The 26,445-nt window shown below is 42.5% G+C and overlaps 1 protein-coding gene across 1 annotated transcript in view; it reads right to left on the reverse strand.

Moving 5' to 3' along the window:
- LOC138286968 (uncharacterized) overlaps window positions 1-26,445 on the reverse strand; it is a 417,069-nt gene that overhangs the window by 383,324 nt on the left and 7,300 nt on the right. The window contains exons 3-7 of the mRNA XM_069227337.1: window positions 26,148-26,230; window positions 21,300-23,869; window positions 18,925-18,992; window positions 17,459-17,728; window positions 15,892-16,297 (exon numbers count right to left, since the gene is read on the reverse strand). Of these exons, the coding sequence (XP_069083438.1) occupies window positions 15,892-16,297; window positions 17,459-17,728; window positions 18,925-18,992; window positions 21,300-22,737 (2,182 nt within the window). The 5' untranslated portion in view covers window positions 22,738-23,869; window positions 26,148-26,230. The remainder of the gene's footprint in view (window positions 1-15,891; window positions 16,298-17,458; window positions 17,729-18,924; window positions 18,993-21,299; window positions 23,870-26,147; window positions 26,231-26,445) is intronic.

Below are 26,445 nucleotides of genomic sequence, written 5' to 3' on the forward strand. Positions count from 1 at the left end.
CATCTTGGATTCAGAGGTATTGCAGGCACACTGGACTGCTCTGAGTGGCCAGTGCCAGCAGGTGACGTCAGAGACCCCTCTGATAGGCTCTTACCTTTCTTGGTAGCCAATCCTCCTGTCTTGGTAGCCAAACCTCTTTTTCTGGCTATTTAGGGTCTCTCCTCTGGGGTATTCTTCAGATAACGAATGCAAGAGCTCACCAGAGTTCCTCTGCACTTCTCTCTTCGACTTCTACCAAGGATCGACCGCTGACTTCTCCAGGATGCCTGCAAGACAGCAACAAAGTAGCAAGACGGCTACCAGCAACCTCGTAGCGCCTCATCCTGCCGGCTTTCTCGACTGCTTCCTGGTGGTGCATGCTCTGAGGGCTGTCTGCCTTTACCCTGCACTGGAAATCCCGAAGAAATCTCCTGTGGGTTGACAGAGTCTTCCCCCTGCTCAAGCAGGCACCAAACTTCTGCATCACCAGTCCTCTGGGTCCCCTCTCATCGTGACGAGCGTGGTCCCTGGTACACAGGAGTGGCATCCAAGAGACTCCCACAGTCCAGTGATTCTTCAGTCCAAGTTTGGTGGAGGTAAGTCCTTGCCTCCCCACGCCAGATGACATTCCTTGTGTTCTGCGTGATCTGCAGCTGCACCAGCTCCTGTGCACTTTTCCAAGACTTCCTTGGTGCACAGCCTAGCCTGGGTCCCCAGCACTCCGTCCTGCAGTGCCCAGCTCGCTGAGTTGGTATCCGACGTTGTGGGACCCTCTTTTGTGACTCTGAGTTCTCTCCGGTTCACAAGTTTTCTAATTGCCTGCTCCGGTACTTCTGTGGGTGCTGCCTGCTCCTGTGGGGGCTCTCTGAGTTGCTGAGCGCCCCCTCTGTCTCCTCCTCCAAGTGGCGACATCCTGGTCCCTCCTGGGCCCCTGCAGCACCCAAAAACCTCTAACGCGACTCTTGCAGCTAGCAAGGCTTGTTGGCAGTAATTCTGCGTGGGAACACCTCTGCAACCTTCATCGCGACGTGGGACGTTTTCCATCCAAAGGAGAAGTTCCTAGTCCTCTTCGTTGTTGCAGAATTCCAAGCTTCTTCCATCCGGAGGCAGCTTCCTTGCACCTTCATCCGGGGTTTTCTGGGCTCCTGCCCCCCCGGACACTAATGCGACTATTGGACTTGGTCCCTTTGCTTTGCAGGTCTTCATGTCCAGGAATCCGTTTTCAGTGCACTGCTGGTGTTTGTTGTTCTTGCAGAATCCCCCTATCACGACTATTGTGTCCTATTGGGGTAGTAGGGGTACTTTACTCCTACTTTCTAAGGTCTTGGGGTGGGGTATTTTGGTAACCCTCACTGTTTTCTTACAGTCCCAGCAACCCTCTACAAGCTCCCATAGGTCTGGGGTCCATATGTGATTCGCATTCCACTTTTGGAGTATATGGTTTGTGTTGCCCCTAGACCTATGTTCACCTATTGCATCCTATTGTAATCCCACACTGTTTGCATTACTTTTCTTACTATTACTTACCTGTTTTGGGTTTGTGTACATATATCTTGTGTATATTACTTACCCTCTACCTGAGGGTGCTCACTGAGATACTTGTGGCATATTGTCATAAAAATAAAGTACCTTTATTTTTAGTCACTCTGTGTATTGTGTTTCCTTATGATATTGTGATATCTGATATAAGTGGTATAGTAGGAGCTTTGCATGTCTCCTAGTTCAGCCTAAGCTTTGCCATAGCTACCTTCTATCAGCCTATGCTGCTAGAAACACCTCTATTCTACTAATAAGGGGATCACTGGACCTGGCACAAGGTATAAGTACCACAAGGTACCCACTGTAAGCAAGGCCAGCTTCTCACAGATAGATCTTGCAGACCACCACCTTTCCCTTGATTTAAGTGAGCATCCAGTTACTCCTGTTATTCTTCCCCATGCCAATCAGTCATCAGGGGAATCTTTGGCTCCTGGCAGCGGACCAGCCACTGATGCCGAGGGACTGGAATGTTTGCTGATGAGAGTGGGCTCAAATGACTTAGTCTCACAAGTGAGCGATGGAAAACTGCCAGCCAGAAGGAAAAGGCATCCAAAACTGGCTTGTATTATGAATAAACCCTCTGTAAAGAATCCTGGTAAAGATTCCTCAGCTATAGTGTATTCTAAGGCTTTTGGGGCTAATTTTAATGATCGTATTGAACTCATCCGGGATCAGCTACTGGAGCAATTCAAGGTGATTAGTGATGCCAGCTTCTTAGGAGAGGAAAGGTTAAGGATTATGGAGTCTACTGTTCAAGACTTTATTAGAGCACATAACAAGGCTGTGGGATCCACAAGATGTGTGCTGATTGAGGCAGCTAATGCCGCAGTTATCCAAGAAGGGCCGGCTCAGACACTGCCCTCTGGTTCGAGCAATGTAATACCTTCTGCATGCAGAGACGGTATTTCCCCTGACCCTTTCATGTCCCAAGCCAAGGAGTCAGTTTGTACAGAAACCAAGAAGAGCGTATTGGTACACAGAATGAACAAGCAGGTTTATTAAGAACACACACGGCGCATCATTCACCATATGTGATCCCCCGATTGTTGCCCTTATGTTGCCATTTTGACGAATGTACCATCTTTGCCCCATTCTGTTGGGGAATATGCCATCCAACTTAAAAATAGGGTATGGTGTTGACAAAGTCATAACACCAATCTTAATGTTACAGAAAATAAGGATACTCTGTTTGTCAAGAGGGGCAGGGGGATTGGCTCTTCAGCTAAGCAACTGAAGAGGGATTGTATTACAGAAAAACTTCCAGTGAATGACGGAATGCACCAACACAATCGCCCCCTCCAAGCCAGTCAAACCTAAAGTACCAGCTAGAAAAGCCAGCTGGTTCACCACGGAAGTGAAATCCTCCAAATGCAACTGCTGGCAATCAGAAAGGAAGTGGCGTACTAGTGAAAAGACAGAAGACCATACCATCTTCAAAACAGCACTCAACCAGTACCACCGCCTCCTGAGAGAAACAAAGAATGCTCTAGCGGACCACATAGAAGCCAGCACAAACCACAGCAAGGAGCTCTTCGCATTCATGAAGGAGTTCTCCAACCCTGCAGCCACCGGAAACAACATCACCCCTTCCCAAGAACTGTGCGACACCCTGGAAGACTACTTCCACGACAAGATCTCAGCCATTTATGAGATCTTCAAACTCCAACCCCATGCCACCAACAGCATCAGCATACTCACACCCACAAACCCAAACCCCAAACACCTGCTCACCCGTTGGGACCCTATCACAACTCAAGCCCCAGTCTCCATAATGAACTTCGTACACCTGGGAGCACCCACAGACCCATGTCCCTACTGCATCTTCAACCTCAGTAGCAAGACGATTGGCGACAAGCTCAAGAAAGTCCTGAATGTCTCTATCACCACGGCCTCCTTCCTTGAGGACTGGAAACGTGCTGAAATGAGGCGCCTCCCAAAGAAACCACCCGCTACCCAGCAGATCTGAGGAACTACCGGCCCATCTCCCTGCTCTCCCTTCTGGAGAAGGCCTTAGAAAAGGCAATCATCCTAATGCTTACGTTGCCCATTCGGAGACAGCTTCTAACATCTAGACATATTATTGCATCAGAGCTGTGCCTTCAACACAGTGCAATTTTTATTACATAAACTGTGATCTGCCCCTTGTGGGTCAGAAGAGTGCTCCAGCCATGACCATCCTGGGACAAATGCTGTGTTTGACATGCAGCTCTGCTGGCGCTGATCTTCCAGTTTGCAGAAAAGGATTGCCACCTATATTACAGGCAGATTCCCTGGCTCCGTTCTCCAGGGTTGGGGGGCCAAGACTATTCTCTTAGATCAGGCAAAGAAAAAGGGTACATTCACTATGCTCTCAGTGTAGGGTTAGTGATAGGTAGGAATATCTAGAAATCATTTGCCATTTGCCATGTTTGGAGTGTTTATTCTTTTCACCATGTTCATAATGCTGGTTGCATTGTTTCATCTACCTAAACAGCGCAGTTCACTCGCTCTGTGCAAGACTATGACTGTTTCAATAAATGTTTTGAAAACTTAGGGGCATATTTATGAGATAGTGGTGCAGTGCAGTGCAAGTTACCTTGCTGCGCTGCACTGAGCCACTAGGAACGGGCAGGAATGTGCCGTATTTATGGCTTACAGAGCATTCCTGACTTTTTCCCCTGCGCTAGTGCCCAGTGTGCCGCCTTGCGCCAACACAGGCACCTGTTGCACAATGGTGCCTACGTTACATGCAGGATTGTTTTGTGCAGAAAGTGACACCTTCCTCCACAAAAACAATCCTGACAGGCATATTCCCCTATGTGTGCTGCAGAATGCATAGAAATAAGAAGTAACGAGGAGAAATAAAGATATTTCACCTTGTTGCACCTCTCCTGGAGAGGTGCACGTTCTTGGCGCATTCCCAGGTTTCCATGGACTGTATATCTGGGAATGCATAAAAAACCATGGGAGTTGTGTGGGAACAACCACGCACTGTCCATGAAAAGTCTTCTTACGGCAGAGTAACGCAATTTGCATTGTGTAGCTCCAGATTTTTGTAGTCATACAAAGCGGCTTTGCATGGTTTCATAAATCTGACTTAGAGGTTTGTGTTGCACATGTACCAAGTTGCATGGTACAAACGTGACCCAACCTTCACATAAATATGCCCCTTCTCTCATATCTCTCGTGTTTCACCTCGGCATGCATGAGTAAGACAACACAAGGGTAAGATCTGTTTCCACGATTCCCTTGGGGATCAGAGTGCTACGTTCAGGTTGCTGTAATAACCTTCCACCCCGGTATGGTTAGGGGTTTGGGTGTGGCACTGTGAGCTAGTCAGGAGTTGGGCCGACAGTCTCCAATACAGTGGATAAACTCAGTCCCCGCATTCTGAAGTTCTGTTGTCCTAAGACGAAGTCTTATTGTTTTAGTGGGAACCGTATAACAACAGCTATAGCCAACAATACCAACTCCTCCAGCATTTCACATCCCCCCCACCTCCCCCTGGGAGGTTGAATTTTTACAGATAATAGGTTGGAATATAGCAGCGATGAGCAAAAAGATGGAAGATGAGGACTGGCTGACCTTCATGAAAAAATATGGTATCTGTTGCTCCAGAAAATATGGATATTGGATAATTTTGACCTGGGAGGTTAGGCTTCCTTTCTTACATCTGCCATGAGCCAGCTAAAAGGCAGAGCAAAGGGTGGCCTGCTAATTTGGGTAAAAATTTAATTCACCGTTAAGGTGAAACTCACATTCACCCCCATAAACAACAATATACAACACGTAAAATGGGAATAAGGCCAAGAAGTCATGGACTTTGTCAAAATCTAAAACTCCGTGATGTGTCAACAAATCCTCATTGATGCTAAGTGTTCTTAAAACACTGCTTCTCTCTTCAAGGCACTGTGGAGGTTTAAATACACTTTATCACAGTAGGAGGATCAAGCTGCCAGGAATGCCGGGTAGAATTATAATAACCTGCTGCGATTTTAACACTAGACTGCTCACAATATTGTAGGAACAAGTAGCTATTGTTGAGGACTTTGCTTGGAGGATCCTCTACTCACAATCAATACAGAACACAGCGACTAAAAAGGGGAGCAGTTGTACTGATTAACCCTGAATGCAGGGCTTAGACCGTTAAACAGCCGTACAATATCAGACAATCCACCTAAAGTCACTTTGTGAGCAGGAAAGAGGGCCAGCATTATTATGTGTGAATGAATATGGAAGTTTGGCATCTGATTGTTGATATGAGGGTGGGTGAGAGAATAGAAAGTGACCATGATCTTCTCCATCTTGTTCTTGACCTAATGAAAGACTTCCACCCAAACATGGCAGCAGCTTCAGCCATTACATCACTGCAAAGTGTCTCTGAATGTAAGCAGAAAAAAATATCTATTGTTATCCTTGAAGGGGAAAGATTATTCTTTGAATTCCCAATGGATCACTCTCTGAGATGCTTTAATTGAGAACAAGAAAGTTTCTGGTTGTTCGACATTTGATTCCTTCATCTTCTGCTCGTAGTTACCAGGGCATCCATGGAACAACAATGCAAGCTCCTTGTTATGATGTTTGGTACCACGAGGAATGTTATAAGCTGAAGGAAGCCCTTATGGTAGCAATGAGAAACAAGAACAAGTTCAAGGTGGGGGGTGAACTTAAGCTACATGAAACAAGAAGGTCCTATACAAACCTCGTCAGATACAATAAACTAGCACATCAAGTTTTGGTAGGCTCTTCAGGCTGCAACTGACCACAAAAATGTAAAAAACTATTGGGAAATTATACGCTGGGGATGTGAACGGCCTGTCAAGAATCTTGAAGTTACCATAAGCCCAGATAGGTGGCTTGAGCACTTTTATTTCTGTATCAAAAGCCTATTAATTCAATTAACAACAGAAATGTCTGGTTGGAAGAGCATAAAGGGCAAGTACAGAGTAGAGCTTGTATTTACAGTAGTGGTATGCAGGCGATGTCTATCCACAATCAGGAAACAGGTAAAGAACCAGGCTCTAACAAAGTTCCAGTTCATGTGTTTTAAAACAAATGGTAGATGTGGATAGTACCTTTAACAGCACTATTTAACCCCGTGATAACTTTTGGTGTGGGTCCAGATTCATGGAAGTCTTCCATAATTGTGCTGAATCACAAGAAAGAGGAGAGAGATGACCCCTCTCATTATCAGCCAATTTCCCTCTTAGACGGCAAAAGAAAATCTTGAGGAACCTGTTAATGTTGCAACTTGAGACCTGGATGCAGAAGAACAATATTCCATCTGGCCAGATTCCAAAATGGCCAAAATACAATAGACCACACTCTGAAGTTGTACAAGATTTGTATGAATTATGTGTCCCTGCAAAACTCCCCAATCTTCTTGGTCTCCAAAGACATATAAATAGCATTCGCTTCTGTTGATGGCACAGTCCTTTGGAGCCTTCTGGAGGAAGGAGGTTTCCTAAGCAACTACTTGAGTATCCTAAAGAATCTGCAATGTGGCAATAATTCCAGAGTAAGATGTGGTGTAAAAGGAGCATGCACGGACAAGTTTGAAGTAAACACTGGCATTAGCTAGGGTTACGTACTTGCTCCAGCTTTAACACTCACATCAGTGCAACTGTGCAGTCTTTCAGGAATCTTTGTCTTGATGCTCCGATATAGGAGAACGAGCACACTCTGATCCTGTTGTTTGTAGATGATGCAGTAACATTGGTGCACACCGAAAAACCTATGCAACGACTTTTGAAAGGCTCTGAGTTATTTTATAAGGTATGCAAGTTAATAATTAATACAGAAATAACAAATATATGGTAATTGTGAGAAACTGGATTGTTGGTTGACTGAGGTGTGAACCCTGGTCAAGCAACAGCCACAATCCCTTGCGGGGTGAACCACAAAAAGTTACTAAATTAACCCGTGCTTAACCCTGGGTGGCTAGGCACAAAACGCATTCAGGCTAAACTTATAGGCAATGTGTTAAGTATTTAAGCAGTACACAGACAGCAATACAGTGATAACACAGCACAATAAAAATCTCAAACCAATTTAGAAAAATAGAGAACAATTTTAATAAAGCATTTGGCACCAAAACCATGAAAATCCAATTAGTAGAACCAGAGTTCTGAATTTTTACAGTTTAAGTTTCAAAATAGCAAATCCTCAGTTTTAGAAACTGGGCACCTCAGCACCTTTAGCACCACAAACAAGAGTCCTGGAGTGAAGTGAGACCTGTTGAGGGTGCAAGACTCAGGCAGGCTGAGTACAGGTGCAGGTTTACGATGGTGGGAGCCTATGTCCCTGTGGCTCAAAACAGGAGACCAGATGAACTAGCCCTTGGAGTCACGCCTGGAGTCCTGGGTGTAGGTGGTGATGCACGGCTCTGCAACAGGGCTCGTCTCTGAAGGTCTCAAGCAGGATCCAAGCAGCAAAGTAGTCTTTCCAGGTACAGCAGAAGTCTAGCAGAGTGCACAGCAGGTCACAGTAGCAGGCAGTCCTCTGAAAGTCCTTCCACAGGTCCAGTAGGGAACTGAGGAGCAGGTCTGAGAGCCCGCTTTTATATACCCTGGTGCCTTGCTCCTAGAAGCTGGGTGAAGTTTCCAGAAAGGTTCTCTGAAGTTCCAAGAATTTCTAACATCCCCTGCCATGGCTGCTAGTTGGCTGCACTGACAATACAGGGTCATTTAGCCTATTGTGTGTTGTCAGAGTCCTACCTATTCAGTTGCAAGTGTGGCTGTGTTTACTTCCGCCCCCCATCAAGTCAGTTAATGGCCCATTCAGGCTCTGTTAATCCCCATATAGTGTGACTGTTTGGGGTGAATTCACAAAGTCCCAACTGTCAGTCACACCCAGTCATGTAACCTAAGGCAGGTTACAGAAACAGAGGGCTAAGGGCAGGGAAATGCCAACTTTTTAAAAGTGGCATTTTCAAACTTGTGATGATAAACCCTCTCTAATGGTAAATTCAGATTTATCATTACAGGTTCATAGGTACCAAACATGACATATTTACTACCTCTCGTTTAGGAATTACAACTTATTAATTTTAATAAGGAATCCACAATGTTACCTTATAGGAGGGGTAGGTCTCTCAGTAGTGAGGAAATTAATTTGGTGGTTTTCACTTCTAGGACGTGTAAAACTAACAAGTACATGCCCTACCTTTTAATTGCATAGCACCCTGCCTAATGGGCTACTTAGGGCATACCTTAGGGATGGCTCATAGGTAATAAAAGGTGAGTTTAAGGCTTGGCAAGCAGTTTTAAATGCCAAGTCAACATGGCAGTGGGACATTGCCTTTAGGCTGCAATGGCAGACTTGGGATATGCTTCAAAGTGCTACTCAAGTGGGTGGCACAGTAAGTGATGGAGGCCCACTGGTAGCATTTAATTTACAGGCCCTAAGTATATGGTATACCACTCTACAAGGGACGTACGTGTAAAGTAAGTATGCCAATCAGATCATGTTTAGGGGAGTGAGCACATGCACTTTAGCACTGGTTGGCAGTGGTAAAGTGCACAGAGTCTTTAGGTCAACAGAGCAAAAATCCACACAAGATGAAGGCAACCAGGCAAAAACGTTGGGGGAAGACCACCATAAGGCTGACAGGTCTAACAATAATTAATCCTAAATCAAAATTACTGTCAACATTCAGGATTTATGGTAAACCAATTGCATGAGTTAAAATGTAAGACTACCTAGACATGATCATTTACATCAGAAAGCTCATGAAAAGCTGGCGCAAATCTACTTTTTGCTAACTCATATGGCAAAAGACTAATAAAACCAGCATTGACTGCATTTAAGAAAAAAGCATGGGTGGCCTGCCCTTACGGTGCTAACCTTTGGGGTTTTATGAAAGTTCAAGTTTTTAAAAAACTGTAAAATATCTTCTTGCAACATACACAAAACTTGGGTACCGCAATGATAGCATTAAGAGCTGAGCTGGGGTTGACCACACTGTAGTAGCTCACTGAATGTTGTCCAGTAAGCTACTGGGTGCATGTGGTCAAATCCAGCTCTTGCATCATATAGAACAGTCCTGCAGGAACTGTGATGATAATTTACCCTGGTTTACCCATTTGAAGAACATTCTAACATCCATTGGTTGTGAAGAGCAACAGGATAACCTGGAACTAATAAAGAAAGCAACCCCAGAACTGGTTAAAAATAAATATTGGGTGCGCATGATTTCACATAACAAGAAGAGACAGAAGCCTAGTTGTTCCTGGTTACAGAATGCCATCATGTTGTTTACATAGTAAGGAGAAATAGTATTGGCTGTTCCTGATTATAAAGGGCACCATATCTCAGCTAAGTTACAAAGAGAGGGTTGACATGAGGCTGCTGTTCATTGGTAGAGAGTTTACCCCAGGAAGGAGTGGTAAGTGCCTGGTGCTCTATTATAAGTATGGGATATGTGAGCTTTGTGGTACTGGGTTAAACATTACACAAATTAATTTACATAGTGAGGGGACACATGGGAGTGATGGTGTCTGGTCACAGATTGCACACAGGTTTACATAGGGACAAGGGATATGAGCCTTGTGCACATTCCATATGTTAGAGATGTGAACCTGGTTACTGAAGGCACATATATTCATACAGGGAGTGCAGAATTATTAGGCAAGTTGTATTTTTGAGGATTAATTTTATTATTGAACAACAACCATGTTCTCAATGAACCCAAAAAACTCATTAATATCAAAGCTGAATATTTTTGGAAGTAGTTTGTAGTTTGTTTTTAGTTTTAGCTATGCTAGGGGGATATCTGTGTGTGCAGGTGACTATTACTGTGCATAATTATTAGGCAACTTAACAAAAAAATATATATACCCATTTCAATTATTTATTATTACCAGTGAAACCAATATAACATCTCAACATTCACAAATATACATTTCTGACATTCAAAAACAAATCAGTGACCAATATAGCCACCTTTCTTTGCAAGGACACTCAAAAGCCTGCCATCCATGGATTCTGTCAGTGTTTTGATCTGTTCACCATCAACATTGCGTGCAGCAGCAACCACAGCCTCCCAGACACTGTTCAGAGAGGTGTACTGTTTTCCCTCCTTGTAAATCTCACATTTGATGATGGACCACAGGTTCTCAATGGGGTTCAGATCAGGTGAACAAGGAGGCCATGTCATTAGATTTCCTTCTTTTATACCCTTTCTTGCCAGCCACGCTGTGGAGTACTTGGACGCGTGTGATGGAGCATTGTCCTGCATGAAAATCATGTTTTTCTTGAAGGATGCAGACTTCTTCCTGTACCACTGCTTGAAGAAGGTGTCTTCCAGGAACTGGCAGTAGGACTGGGAGTTGAGCTTGACTCCATCCTCAACCCGAAAAGGCCCCACAAGCTCATCTTTGATGATACCAGCCCAAACCAGTACTCCACCTCCACCTTGCTGGCGTCTGAGTCGGACTGGAGCTCTCTGCCCTTTACCAATCCAGCCACGGGCCCATCCATCTGGCCCATCAAGACTCACTCTCATTTCATCAGTCCATAAAACCTTAGAAAAATCAGTCTTGAGATATTTCTTGGCCCAGTCTTGACGTTTCAGCTTGTGTGTCTTGTTCAGTGGTGGTCGTCTTTCAGCCTTTCTTACCTTGGCCATGTCTCTGAGTATTGCACACCTTGTGCTTTTGGGCACTCCAGTGATGTTGCAGCTCTGAAATATGGCCAAACTGGTGGCAAATGGCATCGTGGCAGCTGCACGCTTGACTTTTCTCAGTTCATGGGCAGTTATTTTGCGCCTTGGTTTTTCCACACGCTTCTTGCGACCCTGTTGACTATTTTGAATGAAACGCTTGATTGTTCGATGATCACGCTTCAGAAGCTTTGCAATTTTAAGAGTGCTGCATCCCTCTGCAAGATATCTCACTATTTTTTACTTTTCTGAGCCTGTCAAGTCCTTCTTTTGACCCATTTTGCCAAAGGAAAGGAAGTTGCCTAATAATTATGCACACCTGATATAGGGTGTTGATGTCATTAGACCACACCCCTTCTCATTACAGAGATGCACATCACCTAATATGCTTAATTGGTAGTAGGCTTTCGAGCCTATACAGCTTGGAGTAAGACAACATGCATAAAGAGGATGATGTGGTCAAAATACTCATTTGCCTAATAATTCTGCACTCCCTGTATAGAGAGGAGCCACTTTAGTCTAGTGATCATTTACATACCTAGACGGGAGTCTGGTGGTGCCTGTTTAGTGATGGTGCATATTTGTTTACATCGGAAGGAGTCACATTAGTATTGTGCTCATTTACACATGCAGGATATGCGACCCTAGTGGTGACTGGTTACATATGACACACAAGCTTATTCAAATAGATGGAAAACATATGAAATTAGTGATGCTGGTTGCAGACAGCTCACAAGCTCATTATTTAGCCTGCCTTGAGAAGACCCATTCTATACCAGCATTAGGACAAAATACATACACACAAATCGAAAACAAAGAGATTTTGACATGGTTTAGGAACACTAAAGACATATTGTATGTCAAACCTTATGTGTGATAACCTGAGAAAAATGTAACCTGGAGAATTGCTACAAATGAATGTAAATGTAAAAAACTAATAAAGAACTAAATAACCACTGCTGCGTGACATGGAAGACTATTACTGCTCAATATAGTCCTTGGTTGTGACGGTAACCGTGCTAACATTATCATTCGCACTGGAATAGATGGAAGTCCTGGGTGTCTGGTCATAGAAGCTTATTTACATACAAAGAAGGGCGACAGCCTGTTCACAAAGCACAGCACACCCTGTTTATGTAAAATGCTTGTACGTAGCACAGGGTAAATTGATTCAGGTAACAGTGCAAGTGCTGTATGACATGAGACTGCAGTCTTAGTTGTGGAGACCTGAATGCCTGAAGTGTTCCATCTTTAGCTCTTTCAAAGCCTGAGCGAAAGGGTAGAAGTCTCAAATTCTGGGAGTATAGCTACCAACATCCCCCCCAATGGTTTTTACTTTTTGCATCTACAATTGTAGCAGATTCCACCTAGGACAGTAATCCTTTCAAAAAGGCGGTCTGCTTCCTGAGATCAGCCTGCTTTGCTTTACCATTCTTTGTGTACGTATGCATGACTTTGGTCAGCAATGGTAAATGTATCTTTCACTAAAGTGTCCTTAGCTCGCTTTTGATAACTTGGCTTGCACAGTAAGACCTAAGGCATGCTTGAAGGTAAAGCAAAACAGTGGAAGTCACAATTTTTAATACACTGTAGTAAAAAGAGACAAAAAACTTCGAGATGATTGAAGACAAGTTTAGATTAACAAGAATATTTATTAATTGCACAAGAGCAAAATCAAAAGCAGGTCTCTGATTTCAGAATTAATAATGAGCAAAAACAACTGTCCAGAAGGAAATAAAGGATACTGTTAGTCACATATTCAACATCATAATAAATCTGTATACAAAACAGTAGCTGATCCTGATAGCCATGTTCGAGGGGGTACTATTAAGTCTCGTCTCTGGTGATGATGAACACTGGAATTTGATACAATGTTTTGGGCTGAACCAGTTACAGAAGGTGGTGAGCTGCACAGAAGTGGCTTGAAGTGCAAAATGTCAACAACTAGAGTTGGGTCATTAAGTTGAACCTGAATCTATGGCCATCAGAATGTGCCAAATGTCAGGCAGTTAAAACAGCTGCAAAGTCTTCTGAGCTTCCACATTATGGAGATAATTCAAGGTTGATGATCCGACCCAAAGCAAAGAACATGGTGTGAGAATATGCAGGGTACTGGAGCCCATGTTGACGGTTTGAATATGAAACTCGTAACAGTCAAGGTCTATCATGGCAGGTTCAAAGGATGATCAGTGATTCAAACCCATATCTCAATTATGCAAATGGAATTGTAGAAAACCAATAAAGGAAGGTCAAGGTGCAGGAATCTCTGGTTTGGGCTCTGGGTGCTTACATTGCAGCTGTACAGTGAGGGTAAAAGCTGTGTTCATCGTATAAAAAGTACACAAAGGATAAGAGTACCTTAGAAGCAGTTAACAGCAAAGTAATTTTGGCGCCTATGCAATAGTAAACACAACAAAATCAAGCAAAAGAAGGAGAAGTGAAAATATATAAGTAAATACTAATAACAGTATTAAAGACAAGGAATAATTTGATGATCCTAGCATTGTAGCATCAAATAGTTGTGACAAGAGTACCTCATGAGACCCAAAGATGCAGCAAGTACAGAAATAATACTTTAAATTCTATGTTGTCTCACCACAGTAAAACAAATGCCTTGGACAAGAGTTCCAGTGTTTGAGCAGGATCTTGCGATTTGCTCCAATTGCAGCCCAACTACTCGGACCCACTTCAGATTTACCATTCCTGTATCGTTGGACACCCTGGAGGCAAGTTGCGACATTAACGTACACCCATAAGTATCTCCTGAGGAATGGTCCCTTGCTCTTGGTCAGGCCCGGCGGGTGTCGCGGAACCCCAGATTTCGCTACACCCAATTCAATTTCATACATCAGACGTACCTCTCGCCATCCCGCTTAGAGCGCATGTTCCCTGCGTCTAATCCGTTGTGCCCCCGTTGTGGCTACCTGATGGCCCACATTTATCATATGGTATGGGAGCGCGGAGCCCTAGGGAAGGCCTGGCGTGAGGTGGTGGCAGATATATCCGATATTACAGAATATACGTTTTTGCCAGAACCAAGATCTTGTTTATTGGGTGTTAGAACCAGAAACAAAAAACATATATACATCCACAGATTTGCAGATTTAGCACTAATAATGTACAAAAGATTGATTGCCATGAACTGGAAGGCCCCCAGGGCCACAGAGATTAAGACGTGGCGGGCTGTGACACTGCGTTGGGCACGGACGGAGACTCGAGTGTTACGCACATTACGAGATAAGGGTCAGACTTGCACGGGGTATGACGCTTGGAAAGCATTTGTCACTAGACTAGAGGTTAAGAATGACGAGCGCCCGCCGTAAATTTTATAGTGTGGAATACTCATGCGGTAGAGGGGACATGATTACTATGCTATTTGCCTCCACTTTCTGTAGTTTTCTCTTTTCTCTCTGAACAGCGTACTAGAGTGGTGGGCATGAAGAGGGGGTGGCTTACAGCCTCTAGTGAGCATTGAGACAAGTAACATATAACTATTCCGGAACATACATAACGGAAGGTTGATGTTTAGGTGGATAAACTCACGGACTGAGCAGCAGTGTTGCGCAAGAGGTATTTGTCACCATATATCACCACAGGGATGCACAATCACAACAAAGGGAGTGACAGATAATAAGATCAAACTCGCACAAGACATGAAAACATATGCTTGGGTTGCATGATATATGTTAGTGTACTACAGTTCATTAATATATGGACATTGGAGAAGGGGCAATTGACCCCACCCCAAAGGAAAAGATTGTAAATGTACCTGCAGTCATTTGTGTAGTGGATTATTGTAGGATGGAAATCCTAACACTCAGATCCAGATTTCTTTTTTATTTTTTCATTTCATTTGGTTTGTTATTATGTTATTAGGATATTATGTAACAGTTGTTATCCTGCTGTTTTGATGCTTGTGTTTATTGTTGAATATTTGTGCCGAAAGCAATAAAACAGATATTTAAAAAAAAAAAATTACACCCGTGAGTAATCTACTCATGCAAGATTACTCATACACTTCTGAGTAGCTTTGCTAGTTTTGGCTACTCACTATTTACGAGTTTAAAGCTATTCAAAAGTGTAGATTAGAAGGACTCCACTCCCTCAAACGAGGTGGAGCCAAATTTACAAGTGTAAGTTACTACCACCAAAAAGGAGGAGGAGTAAGTCCAGCTACACACATGGTCAACCACTAACAATGCAACATCCTAGCAAAGAGTAGAATGGAGAGAGGGGTTTACGAGGAAATAATCTTATAATAATGTATTTCACATTTTTAAACATACATATAAATTCATTAGAATATTAAAGCACAATATCTATTTTTAAAATAAATATTTTATGATAAAATATGTTAAACTATAATTTAAACATACATGTGACTAATTTGTTCTTAAAAATCTTAATTTCAAATAATTCTATATATAACTGTTTGTAAGTTTGAGAACATATACATAGTAAGTAAATATGAGCATTTTACTTTAGGTGTTTTTTAACAAATCCTTAAAAATCATTTTTGTTTAATATAATCAAATTAATGTGGATTTTCCTAGTAATTTATGAAGGAAAGTCTTAATTTTATTAAAGACACGGAGGCGAGTGTTATGCTTAAGTCTTTTCTCCCTTTAAAAGGCTAAATACCAAGGGATGTTCTCCAACCGGTCTTTCCTGTAAAAACACATGTGACGAAGAAATAGCTGACCTATACAAATTAATAGTACGGAAAGATTTACCTTTGGAAGCTTCTGCTGCCAAAAAATCTATAACCATTGTTACATCTGCTGTAAAGGGATTAACCAGTTTTCCCACACACCAGCAATGCCAGAGATCCAAAGCTGATCTATATGCTTTCTTTGTTCCTGGAGCTCTAGCCATGTCCAGGAAATTTGAAGCTTCTGTTGAAATAGAAGTGCCAGGCTGGGACTCCCGGAAATTTTCCAAGCTGAGAGAATGAGAGCATTCTGGAGAATTAGGTTGTGAGATAGGCCTTGAGGATTGGTTAGAAGGTCTGGGATTGGGGGAAGTAAGAAAGGAGGTTCTATTGAAAGTTCTAGGAGGGATGGAAACCACACCTGAGCGTGCCAGAAAGGAACTATGAGAACTATGGAAGCCTGTTGGCGTCTGACATGTGCTATAACCCTGGAAATCAAAATGAAGGGAGGGAAAGCGTAATTGAGGGAAGTAGACCAATCTTGAGAAAAAGCATCGAATGCTAGGGCTAGCGGATCTTGATGCCAACTGAAGAACTTTGGTAGTTGTGCGTTGAGTCGTGAAGCGAATAAATCTACCTCGAAAGGACCCCATTTGTGAAAGATGCTGTTGAAGATCTGCACATTGAGCATCCAGTCGCTGGAATCTTGAAAATGTCGAGAGTACCAATCTGCTACCACGTTGAGGTGGCCCGGAAGGTTCTCCTCTTGCACTGAGATTCTGTTTAGAAGACAAAACTCCCAGAACCCTTTTGCTAATTCCGCTAAAGGCTTGGACCTTGTACCCCCTAAGCGGTTGATGTAGCGAACCGCGGAAATGTTGTCCATCCTGAGTAGAACGGAGCAGGAAACCCTGTCGCTTGCAAGGCTTCTGATTGCAAAGGAGCCGGCAACCATCTCTAAACAATTTATGTGCAGTTTTGACTCCTCTCGTGACCATAATCCTCCAGTCAAGACTGTACCACAACGGGCCCCCCAGCCCTGAAAGCTTGCATCTGATTCCAATACTAGATCTGGGGCTGATGCAAAGATGGTCCTGCCGTTCCAGGCATCTAAATGGTCTATCCACCATTGGAGTTCCGCTAGAGAGTCCTGATCTAGTTCTATAGAATCTGAATAGGCCAACCCTCTTTGGAGGTGGCGTATTTTCAACCTTTGCAAAGCTCGATAATGTAAAGGACCTGGGAAAATAGCTTGGATTGAGGAAGAGAGAAGACCTACGACCCTTGCAAGGGATCGGAGAGTGAGTTGAGAGTTGCGCAGAATAAGCTGAATTTCTGACTTGATACATTTTATCTTTGAGGAGGGAAGAAGGGAAGCCGAAATGGAATCTACGAGGAAACCTAGAAATTTGATCTTTTGGGTCGGATCTAAGGAAGATTTCTTGTAATTTATGATACATCCGAGTTAGGGGACCTACCACGTCTAACAGTTTGTCTTGACAAGAAGACTATGCTTTATCCAACCCCTTGCGTGGGTCCTTGCCATATTTAGTAAAAAAGGTTATTAGAGAAGTATCAATGGATGGGGTGGCAGTAATTTTTGAGGAAAGGGCAGGACAGGGACATTCGGATCTGAGTTTAGCCCGCACCTGTTTATCAAGGGGAGTACGCAGTCTGGCCGTAACATATTCTGCCACATGGTCCGTAGGGAGCCATTCAGTTGAGTTAGGGTGCTGGATGCTGAAAGGATCGAACATTGGCACCCTTTCGGCATCTAAAATCGTGCAAGAGCCCGAAAAATCTTGTGACCCACATTTGGCTTTTTTGGGAGGAGGAGGGGAGAAGACATCTCCCACGTCCCTGTCGGAAATATCCGAATCCGAATCAGGGTCTTGCACTTCTTCATCGTTGTCTAAAATCTTTGAGATATGAATTGGAGAAATATGCTTAGCCTTAACCATGCACCTTTTAGGTGTTTTGTTCAATAAACCCTCCTTTAAAGGAGGCCTTTGAGGAGCCACGTCCTCTGCCACGTGTGAACTCTTGTTACTTGTCTTTAGCGTCGGTTTTGTTATTTTTTTAAGGATTTAGACACTTTCTGCCTTCCCCCGCAGATTGGGCCAGCATGGTTTGTGACACCACAGAATTTTCCAATTTTTTTTATAACTTTTGCCATGAAACAGCCATGGCCTGCTCAACTGAAGACTGAATGAAGTCATTCAGATTGTCTTTGAGGAAGTCTTCCTCCTCCTCCTCCTGAGACAGCACTGGAACACTGGAGCTGTCCATGGTAATAGGAAAAACAAGTAAAAAATAACTGCCAAAAAAGATTAGTATTTTTTTTATCCCAGGAAGGAAAAATTGCCAAATTGAAACTAAAAAATCGAAACTGAAACCGAAACTCCAAGAAATAGGAGTGGGGCGTTGTTAAACACTGAATAAAGGCTTGAGAATTATGTTCCAGGGCGCCTGACAGCAGGAGCTGTATGCAACACAAGTTTGTTGAAAATGGAAATCCCTGGGGGCCAACCGGGGATTAATATAGCTGTCAAAGTGACAGGAGAAAGAAATTCCTCCAAGTGTTAAAAATACACACTCCAACGCTTGAGCTCACTGACGCGTGAAGGGAAAGGATTAACTCAGCAGAAGCCGAGATAATCCAATTACAAGCTTGAGCTCACTGAAGCATGAAGGGAAAGGATTAACTCAGCAGAAGCCGAGATAATCCAATCACAAGCTTTTGACAAAATGAAACGCTGAAGCCAGGGAGACAAAGTATGCTGAAAATAGCTTTCTCTTCAAGGGGCGCTGAAATAACAGCGCGCGCTGAAGAGGAACGGTTAATTAAACAGACGCGCTCGCGCTGGACATTCTGAAAGTGCGGCTACAAGCCGGCTGAAAAGGAAACCAACGTATGTTAAGCACCAAACACCAAAATATTAATATTTGCAGTAAAAACACACGGAATCATCACTAGAAACTCAAATAAATAGTAGACATAGGAAATGGATGTACTTATCTTGACTGCGAGCAGCAAGAAAAGAGGGCTGTTCCCAGTCAAGATAGGTATTATTACGACAGGTTGTTTGTGATTGGTGCATTTTATTAGAACTACCTTTTGATCCTCATTGGCCGTTGTTGTTGGCCTTATGGGATCAGTAGTTCTGTTCTTGATTGCGGCTGCTATTAAAAATAAAGAAAAGACTTAAGCATAATAGGAGCCTCCGGTCTTGCCATAAAATTAAATATCTATTAAAACCAAGTTACTTGTGCTGTAGCATTTTTCATTTTGTTTGCATGTAAAACAATTCATAAAATTAAATGTACATTAAATATTTTTGCATTTTCCCTATACATCGCCTGGTGGAAGAGATCTCTCTATGGTAAAGTACAAGGAGACGTGCAAACATATATTAAATGTGAAAAATATTACTACAAATTATTACATGTAAAAGCCTCAAAACCTATTTTAAATTTAAATGGTAATTATTTTAAGTATATTAGATTTTAAAAAAAATTCTTAAGTTTAAATTGAACTAAATGTTCACCTATAGCATTGGTTTCCAACATTTTGACTTCTGAGGACCTCCACTTATTGGAACCCAGGGACCCCAGGAAATCATTATTGGAATACGGGGACCCCCACTCAGTCAAGAAACAAGCAGTCTTCAAACATATACACAAACACAATTTATTTAATTTTCAGACACATATAAATAAAAAAACAAAAATTAAAAGGAAGGTTGGAGCTTTACTACGTTGAGTTGAAGCCACACATTGTCCATACTATATTCTGTTTGATGTACCTGCAATACACCCACAAATCAATCTGAGAACAATAATTTCATTTTTAGCCTCCAATTTAAAATTCCTTGACATTTACTGTATGTTTTAAAATGTTCAATTGTACATTTAGCCAATTTATTTATATACAGTTTATAAATCAGTTAGTATTATTTAATTTTCTAAACAGTCGCAGACTCCCTGAGGAGGCTTCGAAGACCCCCATGGGTCTCCGAACCACAGGCTGGGAACTGCTGACCTTTAGTAACATTTGAAAGTTTTAATTATTAAAATGTTACAATAGTATTTAAAGTTAAAAAAAAAACTACTTTAAAGCAAATATTTTATTTTTAGATTTTTTTTAATTAAAATAACATCTAATTAGTTTTTTAACTAGATTAAATAATTTAATTTAGCATTATTTTCTATTAGATGTTATTTAAAGTCACTGCATCCATTATTATCTCCGGGAGGGTGCTGTAGTACTAGTGGTTGGTCATATGTGGGGATGGAGGTACTCCAGCTTTGAGCTGAAGTACATTTACAATTCTTTTTGTGTTTTTTTTGGCTGTAGTGAGGTTACTTTAGAAGTTCAGTTTGTGAGTAGCAGTGGGCTTAAACATTTGTGAGTGCATGTCCCTTCTGAAATCCCTCCTTCCTCCTCCCTTAGCTGCTCCCCTATAGGCAAACGTATTCCCCATTTTCCAGTCACTCCCTTCTGTCGCTCCCACATTTACTACTAAAACATGTACATAAGTGTGAAAAGGCTACGCAGTTGGGGCAGAGATCTACGCACAGAAGGCGACAGGAGAGGCAGAACATCCGTAAGTATGTTTGTGAATGGCATTTTGTAGTGCGTTAGTCATCTTATTATAGTACTATAATTGTACAACAGAGCCCATCTTTTGAATAGGCCCACTTAAATGTGAGACTCTCTTGGATGTATCTGATGTGATTCTAAAGCTTGTGAAACTTATGGGAAGCAGGCTCCATTTGTCGCAAAATGGAAAAGGGAAGAGGCCATTAAAGGGGATCTTTGTAATACTAGGCTAAGTCGCCCTGGAACAGTAGTTATTAGGACTATCTAGGGTAAGGCAAGAATGGTTGGCCTTGTCTTCAATGGTGCAAAGACTAGAGAATGATGTGGTGGGATGTTGCCGAGATTAACTACCAGTCTCTCCATCAACTTTAGTTTTTCTCAATAATCAGCCTTAAGTGGCACAGACATCAACATACGCTGGTCCCAAAGAGCCCTACAACAAAGTGACTTGTGCTGCAGCTCCCTGGAGAGGCTCATTAAGGCTGGAAACAGTTTGAGGTTACTTGCCTTCCAGGTCACAGGGTCTTGGCATCAGGATCAACTCAACCTAGTGCACTGGTGCCCTTGTTTATTAACACTCAGGAAGCAAAGCAAACTGAATGGAATGAGGCCACAAATAGTTACTAAGGAATGAGGTTAATTCAAGTGTTTCCACGCCTCGCTGTGTGTTTGTGGGACAATCAATGGATTGATGTCTTTTCTTTTTGGCTGCTTCATATGAAGGTTTTGCAATGCTGACACCCCCTTCCCATGGTTGATAGTGAGCACCTTTTATTTTCCTACGTTGTCTCTCTCATGTAGATAGGTTGCATTTACAAATGAAGATATTCTCAGAGCCAGAGCACTGATCCTTTTCTTTCTCATAGTGGGTTCTTTCATGTTGAGTCAAACTGAATCTCCCACAGACGATACCCTGGCATTTAGAACATTGATAAGGTTTTTTTCAGTGTGATTTCTCTCATGTTCAGCAAGACCAGATTTATGACTGAAGCTTTTCCAGGATTCAGAGCACTGATAAGGTTTTTGTCCAGTGTGTAAACGCTCATGTCGAGTGAGACAGGTTTTCTGCCTGAACCTTTTATGGCATTCAGTGCACTGAAATGGCTTGTGCCCTGTATGGATTCTCTCATGTTGAATTAACCCTGCTTTCTCACTGAAGCTTTTTTGGCATTCAGAGCAATGAAACGGTTTTAGTCCAGTGTGAGTTCTCTCATGAATAGTGAGACCAGATTTCCGACTGAAGCTTTTCTGGCATTCAGAACACTGATAGGGTTTGTGCCCACTATGGATTCTCTCATGCTGAATTAAACTTGCTTTCTTACTGAAGCCTTTCCAGCATTCAGAGCAATGATAAGGATTGTCCCCTGTGTGCGTTCTCTCATGCTGATTGAGAGAGATTTTGTCACTGAAGGTTTTCTGGCATTCCGAGCACTGATAAGGTTTTTGCTTAGTGTGGGTTCTTGCATGTTGAATAAGACTTAATTTCCGACTGAAGCTTTTCTGGCATTCACAACACTGATATGGTTTGTGCCCTGTATGGCTTTGTTCATGTGTAATTAAATTGGCTCTCAGACTGAATCTTTTCTGGCATTCAGAGCACTGATAAGGTTTTTGTCCAGTGTGAGTTCTCTCATGCTGAGAGAGACTAGATTTCCAACTGAAGCTTTTCCAGCATTCAGAGCACTGATAAGGCTTTATCCCAGTGTGAGTTCTCTCATGTTTAGTCAGAGTTATTTTCTGACTGAAGCTTTTCTGGCATTCAGAACACTGATGAGGTTTCAGCCCAGTATGGATTCTCTCATGTAGAGTTAAACCAAATCTGTGGCGGAAACTTTTTGGGCATTCAGTGCACTGATACGGTTTTTGTCCAGTGTGAGTTCTCTCATGACAAGCAAGACTAGACTTCCAACTGAAGCCTTTCCAGCATTCAGAGCACTGATAAGGTCTTTCCCCAGTGTGAGTTCTCTCATGATGAGTGAGAGCTATTTTTCGACTAAAGCTTTTCTGGCATTCAGAGCACTGATATGGTTTTCTTCCAGTGTGGGCTATCTCATGTTGAGCGAGACCAGATTTCTGACTGAAGCTTTTCCAGCATTCAGAGCACTGATAAGGTTTTTGTCCAGTGTGAGTTCTCTCATGCTGAGAGAGAGCAGATTTCCAACTGAAGCTTTTAAAGCATTCAGAACAGTCATAATGTTTTTGTCCAGTGTGAGTTCTCTCGTGTGCAGTGAGGTGGGATTGATAACTAAAGCTGTTCTCACATTCATTGCTCTTATTCGAGATGTATGTATCGCCAGGTTGTTTTTTTTCCTGGATACATGCCATGTTAAGACTGAATCTGATTCCAGAGTCTGTATTACTTTATGTTACACTCAGTATTAACTTTTAAATACATTGCACATGCTCTGCCGAACATTTGTATTTACTAATGATAGCTTTTATCTGAAGATAACTGTTCCAACATTCAAAGGCAGCTTCTCTAAATTGTCCTATAAACTTTCACCAATTAGCCCCCTGTTTTTTATTAAGATGCTCCTCATGGAATCATTTCTCCAAGTTATGCCTATGTGATTTCTTTCAAGTACATTTAGACTCATTTTGTGACTAGTTTATCGCATTTGATTTAGGAGTTTTAAAAAACACTGACAAGGTCCTTGGGGTTTAGTGCTTACATGTTAGATACATTTGTTCATAAAAGTAATAATCTAGGATTAGAACACTCCACGTTAATTTGATGAATTATCAATAGCGCAACATTGGGCCCTTTTAAGCTTCCTATCCTAGTACAAGCTTTTTTTGTTGCTCTGTGGCTAAAGCCACAGTAGATACATGATCGACTTTGGCAGTCTGGGACACTGAAACAACTCGGATCAACCCAACAGACAGAGCTGGTAGAGAAAACTTTTCTATATCAAAAATGATCGCCCAGCAATTTTGCTGTAGCGACAACAGGTAAAGAGTTTACACAATTTCTATCTTCCAAACAATGTTTTCTCTCCTCCTAAATAACAGGAGACACAGACGAAAGACTGTTCTTTTAAACTGAGGTGATAGGTCGCCCTGACAATTCGGTCATATTATGTGTACAGACGCTGTTTTGATGGGGAGGCGCTTGGGTCTCCAAGGCATTCCTCATAAACCATCAGATATAATTTACAGCGCTGATTAGTTTGCTCTCAAGCACACTACATGGATATCAAATATCACAAATATTCTTTGTTTACATACCTTGAAATGGTATATTCGGTAATTGCTTCTGGTCATTTTACTTTAGGGACTTGACAACTGATAATGAACATATGCAATTTGAGAAATCACTGACATTCAGCAGTGTGGCGCAAAGAATTCATTTCTTTTTAGAGTTCTAGAATGTAGAATGTTTTACTTTCTTCAAAAATAATTCTTTTCATCATGTTTGACTAACGTACATTTCTTTTTCGATTCACGTTTCAGTGACCTGTAGAAAGAGAGTTAGAGATTGTAAATGGACACAAAGAAATAATATTTATGATTGTTTTCTTTGCTAAAAGAAAGCATTTACACATATGAGGTAGGAAAAAAGCCTGAGTTACATTCCGGACAGGGGTGAAACAGGTCTTGGACACTATGTAGATAGGGAGCATAGTGCATTCAGCTATATGAGGGTACAAACTACCTTCACAGTCCTATTCTCAGCCTCTGTGTGCAGATAAGCCATCGACAGCGCCTCCCTATGATGCCCATATTGCGTTTTAATTGCTCCTAAAACAGCAAAGTCTACAGCAGGGCATTCTGCTACAGAGAACTGAAGGGAGAGGATATGGTGCAATCATTAGAGCTACTAACTTTGAAAGTGGGAAACCAGGTTACAGTGTCAGCTCAACATCTTGTGATTACGGGTAAATCACTTAATCTGCCAGTGCGTAAATACAAAAAAAGGAATGTGTCTGTGTAATGTAAGTCAGCCTTTTTTATTTTGCACTCTACCACCCCAACTTAGGGCCTCATTTTGCAGGCTGTCTCTCTCACCCTGCCTGCATTTGTTGTTAGTTGCCCCGTCAGCCCCACCACCTCCTCCCGTCGCTGCTTGCCCCCGCTGACCACCCATTGCTCTCCACAGATCCCCTGCCCCCACGTTTCCCAGTGTTAGCTTTCCTCCTGCGGAGTTGCCTCCAACTGTCCTTGGTTGTTATTTTAAAACTAGAACTCCATAAGAGTACATAGGTTCAGAGGTCCTCTTGACCCCTCCTCAGACTTCCCACCCCTTCTCCTGTGCCTGTTGTTGGTTACAGATATTGAGCAAGGACTGTTTGTCTACACAGTTGCAGAGCTTTGTTTATTTACATTAAAAGAACTCCTGCTTTCCAAAAGACTAATTTTCTGTTTGCAACATTTGGGGCCTGAGTACGACCTTGGCGAATGTGATACTCTGTCACAAAGGTGGCGGATATCACGTTCACCATATTACAAGTACTAAGTAACTTGTAAAATGGGGGGTGGGATATCCGTCACCTTTGTGACGGAGTCTCCCATCCGCCAAGGTCGTAATCAGGCCCTTGGTTTCTCAGAACAGAGTAAGTCGTCATTATTAAGGTATTATACATTGCAGAGAATTACACTACACTCAATTTTCCCACCCTGTTAAAAGCAAAGGTTTATAATTCAGTCAAGGTGCAGACATAATGTGTGGTTATGCACACACGTCTAGTGCATGTGTGGCATGTGACGCAAAAAGACAGTGTGCAGTGTTATAATATTCTAGGCATGCAATAGGACTGTGGAAGAGCATACCATTCCTAGATTGCAACAGCAAGCCTTTCCCTACTCTATGGTTTTTCATTCCTCCGGTTGTTTACAGTGCTAGGTTTTTAGAGCATACTTATATAAAATAAAACAAGCATACAAAGCAACACACTTGTGCCAGGTGAGGGAATGTGGAGCTGGAGGATCCTCCATCCCCAAGTCACTGCTTTTCCCATTGTTGATTGCTGCACTGCGCCTCTCCCACCCCAGCAACATCGCTCTCGCCTCAGCTGCTCTGACATTCCTTTAGCTGGACTGCACCTTCCTCCCCAGCAGCTCCACACTCCCTTGGCAGCCTCTCCTCAGCTGCATTGCTGTCCCCAGAGTACCGCACACAGACACCCTGATCTCACTCCTGGTGATATGTCTCTCACTATCTGGTTGTGTTTGTTCAGCGAGAAATGTTCTGCCACAGTCCCAGGAAATATCACCACCACCACCAGGGATTATTTATGAAGAAGTTGGCTTCTGCCCTTCCTCTGCCGCTCCATCACTCCCCCGCCAGTCAATCCTCCTTCGTCTTCCTCTACTCCTTCTCTCTCTGCCTCCTTCCCATGCTTTCCTCCTGAATCCCGTTTCGTTTAATCTTCTAGCTCTCCGCTTACTTTCCTACCTTTCTCTTTTTTTCCTCCATGTCCCCTTTCCCATCTTCTCTTCCAATTTTCCAATTTGTGTTTTTTTACTTTTAGCCATGTTGCACAGCAGCTCACACTGCTGTGCCTCTGCAACATGTAAAAAAAAAAATTAACACAGCCAATAGAGCTTGCACAGGTGAAACCTATCTGCGTTGACAATGCTTATTTACATTATCGCAAGCTATAGAGCTTGAGAATAATCTGGAGAAGAAGTAAAATTCCAGAAGTTGAAGAGATAAAAAAATTCAGAGTAAGAGAGAGAGAGAAACTAGAAAAGAAAAAGGGGGAAATTAAATCGAGGGTTATAGGAAACCTTACCTGATGTCTATTTTATTTTTCGTTCCTCCAAGGGTGGCAGCTTACCACCACAGTGGGCCATCGCCTGGTCCATCCCCGGATACCTTGAAGGTAAGTAAAGAGAAGCTTCAACCAAGAGCTTATTTACATCAAACATGAATCACACTACATCCCATTTTCCACACCACTGACCTAAAGTTATAACACAAAAGGAACTCTTGGTTGCTGCACAGCCATTGTAAATCACTTTTGGTCTATGAAACAAAATAAACTTTTTTCAGGAAAACCTTTTAGTCTCCTCCTATCTACGTCCAAACCC

This window comes from Pleurodeles waltl, chromosome 4_1 (assembly GCF_031143425.1).
Source record: "Pleurodeles waltl isolate 20211129_DDA chromosome 4_1, aPleWal1.hap1.20221129, whole genome shotgun sequence".
Taxonomy (NCBI): domain Eukaryota; kingdom Metazoa; phylum Chordata; class Amphibia; order Caudata; family Salamandridae; genus Pleurodeles; species Pleurodeles waltl.